The sequence below is a fragment of the Kryptolebias marmoratus genome, linkage group LG22 (genome assembly GCF_001649575.2).
Source record: "Kryptolebias marmoratus isolate JLee-2015 linkage group LG22, ASM164957v2, whole genome shotgun sequence".
Lineage (NCBI taxonomy): Eukaryota > Metazoa > Chordata > Actinopteri > Cyprinodontiformes > Rivulidae > Kryptolebias > Kryptolebias marmoratus.
The window spans coordinates 13338277-13350362 of NC_051451.1; the positions used below are offsets into that span (position 1 = coordinate 13338277).

Genomic DNA, 12086 nt, shown 5'->3' on the forward strand with positions numbered 1-12086 from the left:
AACAACAAAAAAGCTTGAGTAATTCACTGTTTACTGTGACTGTCTTCATTACTGGGTTCAGAGTTGCACTGAAAGGAAGAAATTCAACAAAGTGAAAAATCAGGAATTAATAGTAACAAGGCAGACCTTTAATCTAAGAACTGAGGTACCGTCTGTGATCAAATCAGAATTACCTATAAAATGCATCTAAGTAGTCAGCTGTTAATTATAGGAAGAGACAAGAGAATGCCCAGGATATATCCAACCAAGCATAGTTATTATTAAATCTCTGTCCTAATTCAGCTGTGGATCTTTTAGGGTCTTTTAGGATCTTTTAGGGTCTATTTCTTCATGGTCCAGTGGCCTAATGGATAAGGCATCAGCCTCTGGAGCTGGGGATTGTGGGTTCAAGTCCCACCTGGGTCAAATGCATGTTATTGGATAAAGAAAGCACTCTTGAATAGTGAAAGTTATTTGTCAGATAAATTTTAACTTGCTTGTGCTATTAGTTAATTTTTTAGGAGTTCCCAAGGGTTCTGTACTTGGAGCAATATTTTCCCCTCTATACTGAATGCTTCCTGTTAGAAATATGTTTCTTAGAAACTATAGCTCATGAGGTATTTTGCAAACAGACAACCAAATGCATTTAATCTAAAGTTTCAGTTCAATATATCACTGATTATTTGAACATATTTTGAACTGAAACCTTCCATTTTCTTTCAGATTGACCAACATGACAAAGAGGATTTTAACCTGACATCTGATGTTGAATTCAACGGCGTTGGGTCACTGACTCTTGGCAGAGTTCACAGTAAGTTTTAAACTGGCTGTGTGAGAGCACTCAGGTTGCCCGCCACCATGAAAGATGGGCAATCATGTAAATGCCTTTATCTGTATACGCCAGACATCCAAATCAGCATGTTTTTGTTGTCAAAGGAGTGTTCTAAAGACTCTTAGACCATTTACAGCACATTCAGCACATGGCCTAAAGGACAAGGTATCAGCCTTTGGAGCTAGGGATTATGGGTTCGAGTCCCATCTGGGTCAGCTTAACTGAATACCTTCTTCAACAAGAATGATTCAAATACTTTTCCCCATTAGATGCATTTGGTTGTCTGTTTGCAAAATATCTCATGAGTTACAGGTTCTAACAAACATATGTATTTATATAAATAGCTAACTTTAAATGGGTTGACTCTAAAGTGGGGGTCGGCAACCCGTGGCTCCTTGGAGCATGTTTGAAAATGGAAAAAGATAGTGGAGAGAAATATATTTTTGTGTTTGCATCTGGTCACACCTACAAGATTGAAGGCAGGTATACTATATAGCATGTGTTGCCTTCATTATAAGGCTTTTAATTTTTTGCAGAGACAAATTTGTTTTTTGGTCCAATTTGGCTCTTTTCACATTTTGGGCCAATCCCTGCTCTGAAGGTTTATACAAGAGATATTTCTGTAACAGACAACCAATTGCACATAATGGTGGTGAGTGAATCATTCTTGTTGAAGAAGCTAATCATTGATGCTGACCCAGGTGGGACTCGAACCCACAATCCCCAGCTCCGGAGGCCGATACCTTGTCCTTTAGGCCACTGGGCCATGTGCTGAATGTACTGTAAGTGGTCTAAGAGTCTTTAGATCACTCCTTAAGCAACAAAAATATGCTGATATGGATGGAATCTGGCGCACACAGATTAAGGCATTGATAGTGGTTGTAGCTAAGAATATCCTAAGCATTAACATATCATGTGAGATGTTTCTTTCCAACTTTGGTGAAGATGATTTTTTAGCTTGTTTGTGCTATTAGTTAATCTTTTAAGAGTTCCCCAGGGTTCTGTACTTGGAGCAATATTTTCCCCTCTATACTGAGTGCTTCCTTTGGGTAAAATCATTAGTTATTTATTTATACATGATCCTGATGAATCCAATCAGTTATGTAGACTACAAGCATGAGACATAAAAACCTGCTTCTAAATTCAGACAACACAATGTTTGTTGTCTTTTAACTTGAGCACCTATAGGGACAAACTGCAGTCCTTCACCTACTCAGGATGGCATTAACTTGGCCTCCAGCACTAATGAAAGGACTCTTCGTGTTATTTTTGAGCAGGATATGTCATTTAACTCCATATAATCAAATTTCCAGGACCGCCTTGTTTTGTGTAGTCACACTCTAGTCTACCCCTTTCTTACTTCTGTAAGTAATTCCTTTTCATGGAGTTGTCTAATCAGTTCTCTGAAAAATCTCCAGCTGATTCAAAATGCTGCTACCAGAGATTTGATGAAAATTACCAGGAGAGATAAAATGTCTACAGCTGTTACCCTCTCTCCGTAGACTCCTTATAAAATCCAGAAAATAATTTACAAATCACCTTCATATTTAAAAAACAAAAAACAAAACCCTGAAAAGTCTAAAGTACAATCACAAGTTTATGATACACATCATTATCTGGTCACAATTCCTTAACAGACTATTGACACATTTAAAAATGTCTTTACAGAAGCTGTATAAAAACACAATCAGAGAGAAAAAACTTGTTTGGGCTCAGTTTGTAAAAGAAGGACTTGACATCTTTCTTTGTTTCTCTCCTTCTCAACTCCAACCCTTCCAGAGAGCTCCCCTTCTAAATAAAATATTCCTTCTGGTTTTCTAACCCATTCTGCGAGCAGGTCTGATTGGAAAAGGGCAGCTCAGATGCATCTTCTGGTTTCTCCACCTCCTGATTTTGACATGTCCCCTTCCTTCTGTATAAGAATCGGGCCAGCATGACCAATGCAAACACCATCCCAAAGATCACCACAGCTATGATACCTACAAGACAAAACAAAAAGGGCCAATGTGAAATCAGCTCTCAATGCAAGAATTGTTCAAGTTTTCAGTTTTGAGTTGTTTTACAGACGCTAAGAGAGTTAGAAAATCAAAAGATGAAGGAAAAACTAAATTATATCACATTGTCAGCCATTTTTAGCCTGACACTAAAAATGATTGCTGCTCAAATACCTCCGATGAGAGCTGAGTCAGTTCTGATGGCATTCACTAAAGGCTGACCTGCTCTATCTGATCCAGACTGGTCTGCAGCACAGAGGGGAGAAGGGAAAAATAGAGAGGAAATACAAGTTTTTAAGAGACAGGATTACAAGGAAAGACAGAAAGTGACATGACAAGAATAAACCTTAGTCAATTACTTCAGATTAAAAGGAAAGAGCTTTAAAGAGCTTGCTCTTTGGTTGAATTCACACAAAGTGTAGGAACACTGAAATAAGGCGAGAGCCACCGGATTGTTTCTGCAATTACAGTTTGGCCATTTCCTGTCTTTTCGGTTTTATTGGTTGTTCTTACCAGTTGTTATTTTAATCAGCTGCATTTCATAAAAGTTTACACTTTTTTTGTGTAATGACAGGTTCTGATGCAGCAAGTGTGAAAAGTTCCTTAATCTAAAACTGATTACAATTCCTGCGGAGTGAACACAAATAAAAGGGGTAACTTTTTAAATTATAACAAAATATTATAAGACTATAAAAGGTTCCTAGTGCCCAAAATCAACTATTGATGTTGGTCTCGTTTTGGTGATGCAAATTGAGAATTGAATTAAAAGCCTGGCAGTCCCTCGATGATTGCATGTCATCAAGGGATCACTTTCATGCCAGAGGTTTAAACTAAGATCATCTATGTTAAAAAATGAAAACATTATTGTCATTTTGGTCAAAAACAACAAGTAAATGAAAACAATGTTATGCACGATATTAAGTATGTGTTGGGGATGACTGCCAGCTATTACCACCCCATATCTTAGCTCAATATCTGTAAAATTGACTGAGTTATTAATAATAAGTCTTTTTTCTGTGGTCCAATACCTGAGGCAGCCATCTTGAATTGGTCTGACTCCATAAGTTAATCAGTTGTAGAGAGTTGTGTCTTGTTTCAATATACAGGATATTTTGTACACCACACACATTCTTGTGTACCTCAGAGTTTGATGATTAAAACCTACCTTCCCTCTAGCTGTGAGATACATAATGACAACATACAGGTATAGATCAGTCCCCCATGCTTGAAAAAGAAAAGGTAATAGGGCAGCCAGTAAAATTTGACATGATATTAGTATGTGCTGAGTGGGGAATAAGAATGGGTTAAAATAGGGAGTAAAAGGGTGACAATACCCATGACAAAACCAGAAATGTTTTGCTCTGACCTGACTGATGGCGTATGGTCTCTGCTGCATAGGGATTGGCAGAAGTGAAGCCACAACTGGACCGGATGAGTGGGCCTCTGACAACAACCGGACTGGTGTTTGGGTGGACCAGAGCAGCTTTCAGGGGACTGATGGAGTTAAAAATGACTGCAGACAGACAGCCCGTGAAACCCAGAGAGCCGAGCTGAGTCAGTTCTGGATCCAGCTCTGGTGAAACTGCACAGAAAGACAGGATATTTACGAGAAGGTCCTAATGTTTTTTTTTTTAATTTGTATGAAGAAATGTACACATGCAGTATGTCTTCTTATGTCAATCTCTAAATCATGGACAATTCTGAAACCAAGTTTGTTAATTATGACTTGCATCACATTTTATATCAAACTTGCTTCAGCTCAGCTACGCCTGGGCCAGGGTTGATGCACAGCTTCCTTTCTTATTAAAATATATATTTACTCACCTGTCACTGAAGGTTACATTTTAGATTACACACTGCTATTTTTATCATTTTTAAATAAATCCAAATTGAATTGTAAAACCATTGCACACTGCAGCCATTTGGGTTTAAATATTATAGTAGGTGCACATTATACCCAAGAGAGGCCTACTTATTAGTGCAGTTATGATACAATGTGCATTTGATATGGAATAAAAGAGTTAGTAGAATCATTAAAGCACCCAATAATTTCCAAAAAGGATCTTAACAACAATATGTATAACAAAATAACTTGCCTTAAAAAGCAGATTGAGGTGTTAGGAGCATTCTCAACATATTTTATCTCTTAAGAAAGCCTTGTAAATCTAGAAAACTCCATTGTTTCAGCTATGTTTGAAGAGACTGAACACTCTATTACCAATTAAACTGCATTTCTTGAAGGAATGCCTGTCACCTACCATCCTGCATGCCAAAGTTAGAAAACAAACATCTTACATTATCTGTTAATGCTCAGGGTATTTTTAGCTACAACTATACCAAATTTCAGCTGGTTATCTGTAAACTTGGCTGAGTTATAGCCATATGTATGGTTGCTAAGACTGATAAGTTGTGACAGCTTACTTGATATAGGTTGACTCTAAAAGTTCATATATATAACCAATCCTTTCTTTCTACATGTTTTAATAGAACCTATAGTTTAAGAGATATTTTGCAAAGACACAACCAAATGCATTGTTGAAGAAGTTAATCAGTAAAGCTGACCCAGGTGGGACTTGAACCCACAATCCCCAGCTCTAGAGGCTGATACCTTGTCCTTTAGGCCACTGGGCCATGTGCCAAAAGTAAAAAGTACAGAGCCCTGGGGAACTCTAATTAACTAATAGCACATACAAGTTAAAATTTATCTGAAAGATGAGTTCCACTATTTCAGAGATCTTTTCTTAGACAAAACTTGTCTTTTAACTTGAGCACCTATAGGAACAAACTGTAGTTCTTCATCAAAGTTAAAAACAAACATCTCACATGATATGTTAATGCTTATGGTATTCTTAGCTTCAACCACTATCTGTAAACTTGACATACAGCCATATTTAAGGCTGCTCAGCTGTGATAGCTAACATGAAATGGGTTGAAATATATTTCTTAGAATCTATCAAATGCATTTAATGGTGAACCATACTTGTTGAAGAATCTAATTAGTAATACTGACCCAGGTGGGACTCGAACCCACAATCCCCAGCTCCGGAGGCTGATACCGTGTCCTTTAGGCCACTGGGCCATGTGCTGAATGTGCTGTAAGTGGTCTAAGAGTCTTTAGAACACTCCTTAAACAATAAAGATATGCTGATTTGGATGGAATCTGGCGCACACAGATAAAGGCATTTACATGATTGCCCATCCTTCATGGTGACGGGCGACCTGAGTGCTCTCACACAGCCAGTTTAAAACTTACTGTGAACTCTGCCAAGAGTCAGTGACCCAACGCCGTTGAATTCAACATCAGATGTCAGGTTGAAATCCTCTTTGTCATGTTGGTCAATCTGAAAGAAAATGGAAGGTTTCAGTTCAAACTATCTTCAAAGAATTGTTGATATATTGATCTTTAAAAAATTAAGATGTGTCTTCAAGGTACTGAAGGCATGGGGCAGCCTGTATCCGCTGCCTGTTTGTTGTTTCTCGAGAGGACTTTCAGAGAAGCTCCAGGCTGATTCAGGATGCAGAATTAAAGGTTCTTGTGTTTAAATGATGTGTTACCTGCAGAGTGACAGCGTCTGCCAGTCTGCTGATGGTAACAGAATGCAGCTGCTGGTCGGCGAGGTTCTTCACTTTGCTCCTCAGGATCTCTGCATCTTTGCTGCTGTCCAGTCGGTACCTCACTTCCAGCTTGTCTGCACTCAGAAATAAGCAATATATTGTTATATTTATCAGTTATATTTCAGCGTAACATATACTAAGACAAAGACTTTATGATGAAGACGTAGTTGTGAGCTTTCACTTAAAATCTTTGTTTAAAAGACAATCTTTTAGTCTTTTTAAAACTTGCTGTGAAACCCCCTGCAGAAGGGAGCAGCTAAAAGAACAATATTCAAAATATGTGTAACAATTGTTTATTTCCTAAAGCACTGTTCTAAAAACATAAGAATTGGTGCTTTCAGACATAATTTAACAGTTGAGAAATAACAATTAAAAATGGAAAATCTGTTTAGTTTTTAGCCTTAATGATCTATGTGTCTCATCAGATGACACATCAGAGTCAGTTACAATTAACAAATTGTTTTCCCAAATCTGTGAAAAATCGTAATTAGTTTTCTCTTTTTTACTGGATAATAATGTTGAGGCCACAAATAAATGCCTGAGTTACATTTTTAAATCATCTGTTACTCACCACTTCCTGCACTGTTAATTGTTTTTAACAATTAATTACCACTTGTCTCAGTTCCGCAAAGCCGACTGTGTTCACACAGCAATGATGACCATAATTAACAGATCAGAGGAGGTGATTTCAGGGCTGACAAAGATCAGTGACTCAGCTGAGAGCCTGTAGGTGTTGAAAAGTTGGTGATGGCTGAAAACCTTATCTTTCAAAAGTTGTTAACAGCAGCAAATTTCCATGTTTTTGTTCAGACTTCACTGGTTTTCTATGATTGCTTTTAAGGTATGAAAGCAGGAAAAAAAAAATCACCTGCGCAAAGCTGCAAAATTTAACAATATTATTCAACAAATCAAATGACAGAAATCAGAAACCTGTGTAAACACCAGTGACTAATTTAAATGGCAACAAAATAATTTGGTTACTTTGAGGAAAAGAAGCTCTGAGGTAAAATACAAACTTTCACAATATTAACCACCTGTTCAGAGGCAGATTTCACCCCTTTGATCCATTTTACAAATAGGATTATGGTAAATACCACATATTTCAGGTCATAGTTGCAGATGCTGCAGCACATCTTTCTTTTATGAATGTCCTTAAAAAAACCCAATCAAGAATTTGAATTGGGTGCTTGAGTTAAATGCAGCTTCCTGTTGACTACCTGGTCACCACAATAACCTGCTGGCCACCTGCTTCCTCAAATCTGGGTTCATAACTGAGCCAACTCACAATCTATTTACTGCTAATCTAGATGGAGTCCCATTTTATTGGACTTTCAACTCTTTTTGTCCCTTTCATTGCAGATGACTCTCACTTGGCTCTTTTCTGGTTGACGTCAGGACAATGTAACAAAAACAAAGATGTGAAGAAGAGTTGATGGGATGAGAGGAATGAAAACCCAGGCAGAAAAGTGTAAACCTCTTGCTGGTTTCACGTTATAATACTTCAGTAACACCACTCGTATGTAGGCTCGTCTTTCTAATTGTTAAACATCTTGTAATTTTTGCCTTTTATGACGTTACTGCCACCTTGTTGCTCAAACACCCTTTTTTATAGTGAACTTACCTCATTATTAAGGCATAACTTTCTCCTGGATTAAAGTGCAAATAAATCCCAGAATATTCACCTTGCTTATTGAGTAACAAAGCCAGGTACTCTCTGTGGTGAGAGACCACATAAAGGAGTAAAGCAGGACTCTGGCTGGTCCTGAAGCTAAGGGAGATGTTTTCTGCTCTCAGGATCATGGAGGAGAAGAAGGAGGTGCTGTTCGGCTCGTTCGCCATTTGCGCCTCAAAGCTGTAGCTGATGGATGTCTCTGGTTTGAAGCTGACTGAGACTTCTGCAGGGGGAAATTCAAAAGCTTTAGTTACAAAACCTTTTTTACATCAGGTAGCACATTTTTATATTCATTCCATAATAATAATAAAAAAACTAGAAACACTAACAAACAAAAAAACCCTACCAAAAACATAGTGGCGATAATAAAACTGCATAAATGTTGCTCAGTGTCAGGAAGTGAGATTCACACAAAAGCTTTATTTAATTTTAATGGGCTAAAAGTCTTTTTTTAATCAAAACTTTTTCCATGCACAGTGTATATTTTGCATCTGATTTGCATGACACAAAAAGTATGTCTTCACACTGACTCTAAGTAAAAACTAATCTCTCGGGAGGACCCTTATGTATTATTCATAAATGTGTAGTGCCTCTGTTGCCCTGACATCACCTAATTAGTAAGCCAGTGCAAAAAGCAGCCTCAGAAAAACCAGCTGACAGGTGATAAAAACTTTTCCAAATCTGGCTCTCTAATTATATCACAGTCAGGTGACAGAGGTCTGACTTCCTGTGCAGATAAATCTGTGGAGTTTCAACAAGCTGCACAGCTGGGGTTCTTAATTATTGAATACACAAGAGGCTGCGTTACTGGGCTGCTGAAGTGACTCAGTGTTTCTTTCACAAGTTTACTTGTGTAAACTCAACAAGCAGAAGTAAAACACATAATGACAAGGTGCAAGTGTCAAGAGAGGGTTTTAAAAAACATTAGAACCGCACAAAATTCGACTTTCAAATTTAATATTATTTCATTTACCAGTTCAGTGTCCAAAATACTCTTTAGTCATGCTTTGTTTTTGTTTCTGGAAAGCACATTTTTGTTATATTCTTTGTATGAGGAAGAATGTGACATGATTCACAAGAACAAAGCATCAGAAATGATCTAAACACATGTACACAGGGTTAGCAAAGCATGCCGAGTGCACACAAAAGGGTGACTAAAAGAGAAGATAAAAACCCAAAATCTGAGACAGAGACCATAACAGTATCCCTCCCTTAAGGGTCAGGTCTTACTTTGTTAGGTACATCAAAGCTCTACAACTAATTAAAAAAGATCCTGTGGTGTAGGTGGAGTGGAGCTGTGTCTCACTCCACCTTCTAAAACAAGCTGCAAAGACTAGATCTGTGAATACAGAAAAGATAAAAGAGCAGCGCTATAAACTTATTAATGACCGAAGCAAATCACAGATATTTTATTAAATTTCCAGGACTTTGTGTCTATTTCTGAAAAAAGGGCATAACATGACTATTGAAGTTACAAAATAACTTAATTTTTTTTTAAATTCTCTGAGTCTTTTGGGACACAATAACAAATAGTGAGTGTTTGAAACTGAGACCTAAATATCACCACATTCTTTGTAGTTATTATGAGCTGTCTGAATCTACAATTCAGCTTTTCTGCAAATAGAAAAGTGACACAATTACCTGAATAAATTAAATGATCAACAGTTACTACCTACTTCTGCAAGTATATTATGTCGGACACTGGTGACAAAACCTACCTTCGTCGCAGAAAGCTCCACTGTAAGCTGATAAGCCGCAGTTACAGGAAAAGCTTTTGACGTCTTCAACACAGTGGCCAAAGTTCTGGCAGAGGGAGCCATAGCTGCTGCAGTGGCCTGGACATCCGGCCTGAACCCCAGGGGTGATCCTAGCTCTCTCCTCCAGGTCCAGAGTGATGCCGTTCAGCCGCAGGGAGCGGATACAACCTCGAAAACCCTTCTGCCTGGAAGCAGTGCCTCCTAAAGAGACATAAAAAAGGAAATGTTTCTTGTCAACAGAACAGTAAAATCCATCAGTGTTCTTGTGTGTGTCTTATAGCAGCTAAAGAGTTTCTATAATATACATAAATAACTAAAGTTAAATGAAAACTTTACTTGGATGAATCAAACTTACCATCTGCTCATTAAACACCTTCCTGATGGTTAGCTATCAGTCTCAGCTGGACAGTTTGTTTGTCTGGATAAAATTCAACCCCAAAAACGTATTGGTTTGCAACTTTTCCCATTGCAGCTTCCAGCCGTCCTCAGAACTCAAGCTCTGCAACATTATAATTATCTGAGACTGACAATCTGTCACCCGTCACATTGTTATGATGAGGTAAACAGTCTGCACTGCAACTTTGACGAGTGCCTGTTAGGACTCTGAGTTTCTTCAGGAGTTTATAGGAAAGTAGCCTTAACTAAGTGACAGAGTTCAAATGCTCTTCCAGGGTTACTCTTCCCCCACAAACAGGTTTTACTTTGTGTCCTAAAAACTTTTCAGTTATTTTGAGAGGATTTTCTAAAAGCCTAAGTCACAGGATGGTTTCGCAAACAAAGACCTTTACGTGTTTTTCTCTTGTCTGTTTTAGATCAGTAACCAGAGTAAAATATGTTCACTGTTGAGTCTGACTTAGGATGTGAATCAGAGCTTCTCCCGTAGGAGAAGAGAAATATGTAACACCATCAACCTCCCTCAGAGCCGAATGGGTTGAGAGGGATTTTGTGAGCAGTGTGAGAGGTAAAAAGGGGAAAAAAAACATAGGCAAAAGAAGAAACTAAACACAAGGAATATTGTAAAAGGAATTGATATAGAAAAAGCTACTGACACAAACTGAAATAAAGATTCTATGAAAGTCCTATTGTTTTGCTGTTTTTCAGTTTTGTTTTGTAGTTTTGTCACAAGAACACATGGCTGAACACACCTATAAATAACTGGCTGTTCAGCTGCAAGTGAATGTGTCCATCAGCAGGAGCTTCCTGTGTGGCAGCAGGGAGCTCATCGAGGCGAAGTGATGCCTCTTTCACGTTTCGCTCGGCTCGAACGCGATGCCACCTGTTGTCGTTCAGCGGGAAGCCAGCCTTCACACGAACCTCCAGAGGGCCGTTACCAACATCAAAGGAGAAGAGGACCTCAGTGGAGGCTGCGACAGGGAAGGAAGAAAATCAAAACTTCATGTACAAATTCAAGAATGTTCTGCCCTTTTCCTATTCAGTCTGTTTTTCACTTGTGAAAATCTACAAATGTGGATATATTTGTTGATACCCTTCTACAATAATAATAAAAAAACACAACTGTGACTGGCCAAAAAGCCTCCAGTTTTGTCTCATCAGTCCTAGGAACTTTGAGCTTTGTCAACATGCATTTTGGTGAATTCCTGTCTGGCTTTTCTGGAACTCTCCTGGGTCTTCTTCCATGGATTCCATAATAATAACAATGTGACGGATGGTGCAATCAGAAAGTGACGAACGTTGGCATTTGAGTTTGGCTTGATTGGTTTTTGGTGGTTTCCTTGGCTCTTTCTTTACCATCTGATAAATCTGGGGATGCATTTCCTGTTGTGTTCACATCCTGGAAGGTTGGCTACAGTTCCGTGAACCTTATACTTTTTATTTATGTTGTCAACTCTGGCTACAGGAACATGAAGCCGCTTGGAGATGGTTTTGTAGCCTTTATTTTAAGGATGGATATCTATAATCTTCTGTCTAATCTCCTCAGACAGCTCTCGCCTCTGCTTTCTCTGCTCCATGTTCAGTGTGGTACACTCAACCATACCAAACTACCCAGTGCCATGTTCGGTCCCTTTAACTAGGCTGAATGGCTGATGAAACACTAATTAAGATCAAACACTTAGTTTAAAACATCACTATAATGCAAAGATTAATGGGCATTTTAAGTACCAACAAATCAGTCCATGTTATCTTAGCGTATCTTTGTAAAACAAGTAAAAAAAATGAATTTCACTTTTAAGCAAATTTCTTTTCACAAGAAATGAAGCATTGTTTCTATGAGCTGT

General features: G+C 38.2%; 1 protein-coding gene and 3 non-coding genes across 4 annotated transcripts in view; 1 reads left to right on the forward strand and 3 right to left on the reverse strand.

Annotated features, from left to right (window-relative positions):
• The first annotated feature begins 332 nt into the window (after window positions 1-332).
• Window positions 333-405, forward strand: trnaq-cug. The gene has a single exon. It is a non-coding gene; the product is annotated as a tRNA-Gln (tRNA).
• A 1099-nt stretch (window positions 406-1504) lies between these two features.
• Window positions 1505-1577, reverse strand: trnar-ccg. The gene has a single exon. It is a non-coding gene; the product is annotated as a tRNA-Arg (tRNA).
• Window positions 1578-1642: 65 nt separating this feature from the next.
• LOC108242990 (contactin-associated protein-like 4) overlaps window positions 1643-12086 on the reverse strand; it is a 32443-nt gene continuing 21999 nt past the window's right edge. The window contains exons 17-24 of the mRNA XM_017428166.3: window positions 10995-11213; window positions 9811-10050; window positions 8103-8315; window positions 6361-6494; window positions 6059-6146; window positions 4172-4387; window positions 2980-3051; window positions 1643-2790 (exon numbers count right to left, since the gene is read on the reverse strand). Of these exons, the coding sequence (XP_017283655.2) occupies window positions 2603-2790; window positions 2980-3051; window positions 4172-4387; window positions 6059-6146; window positions 6361-6494; window positions 8103-8315; window positions 9811-10050; window positions 10995-11213 (1370 nt within the window). The 3' untranslated portion in view covers window positions 1643-2602. The remainder of the gene's footprint in view (window positions 2791-2979; window positions 3052-4171; window positions 4388-6058; window positions 6147-6360; window positions 6495-8102; window positions 8316-9810; window positions 10051-10994; window positions 11214-12086) is intronic.
• On the reverse strand, window positions 5812-5884 carry trnar-ccg. Its single transcript has one exon. It is a non-coding gene; the product is annotated as a tRNA-Arg (tRNA).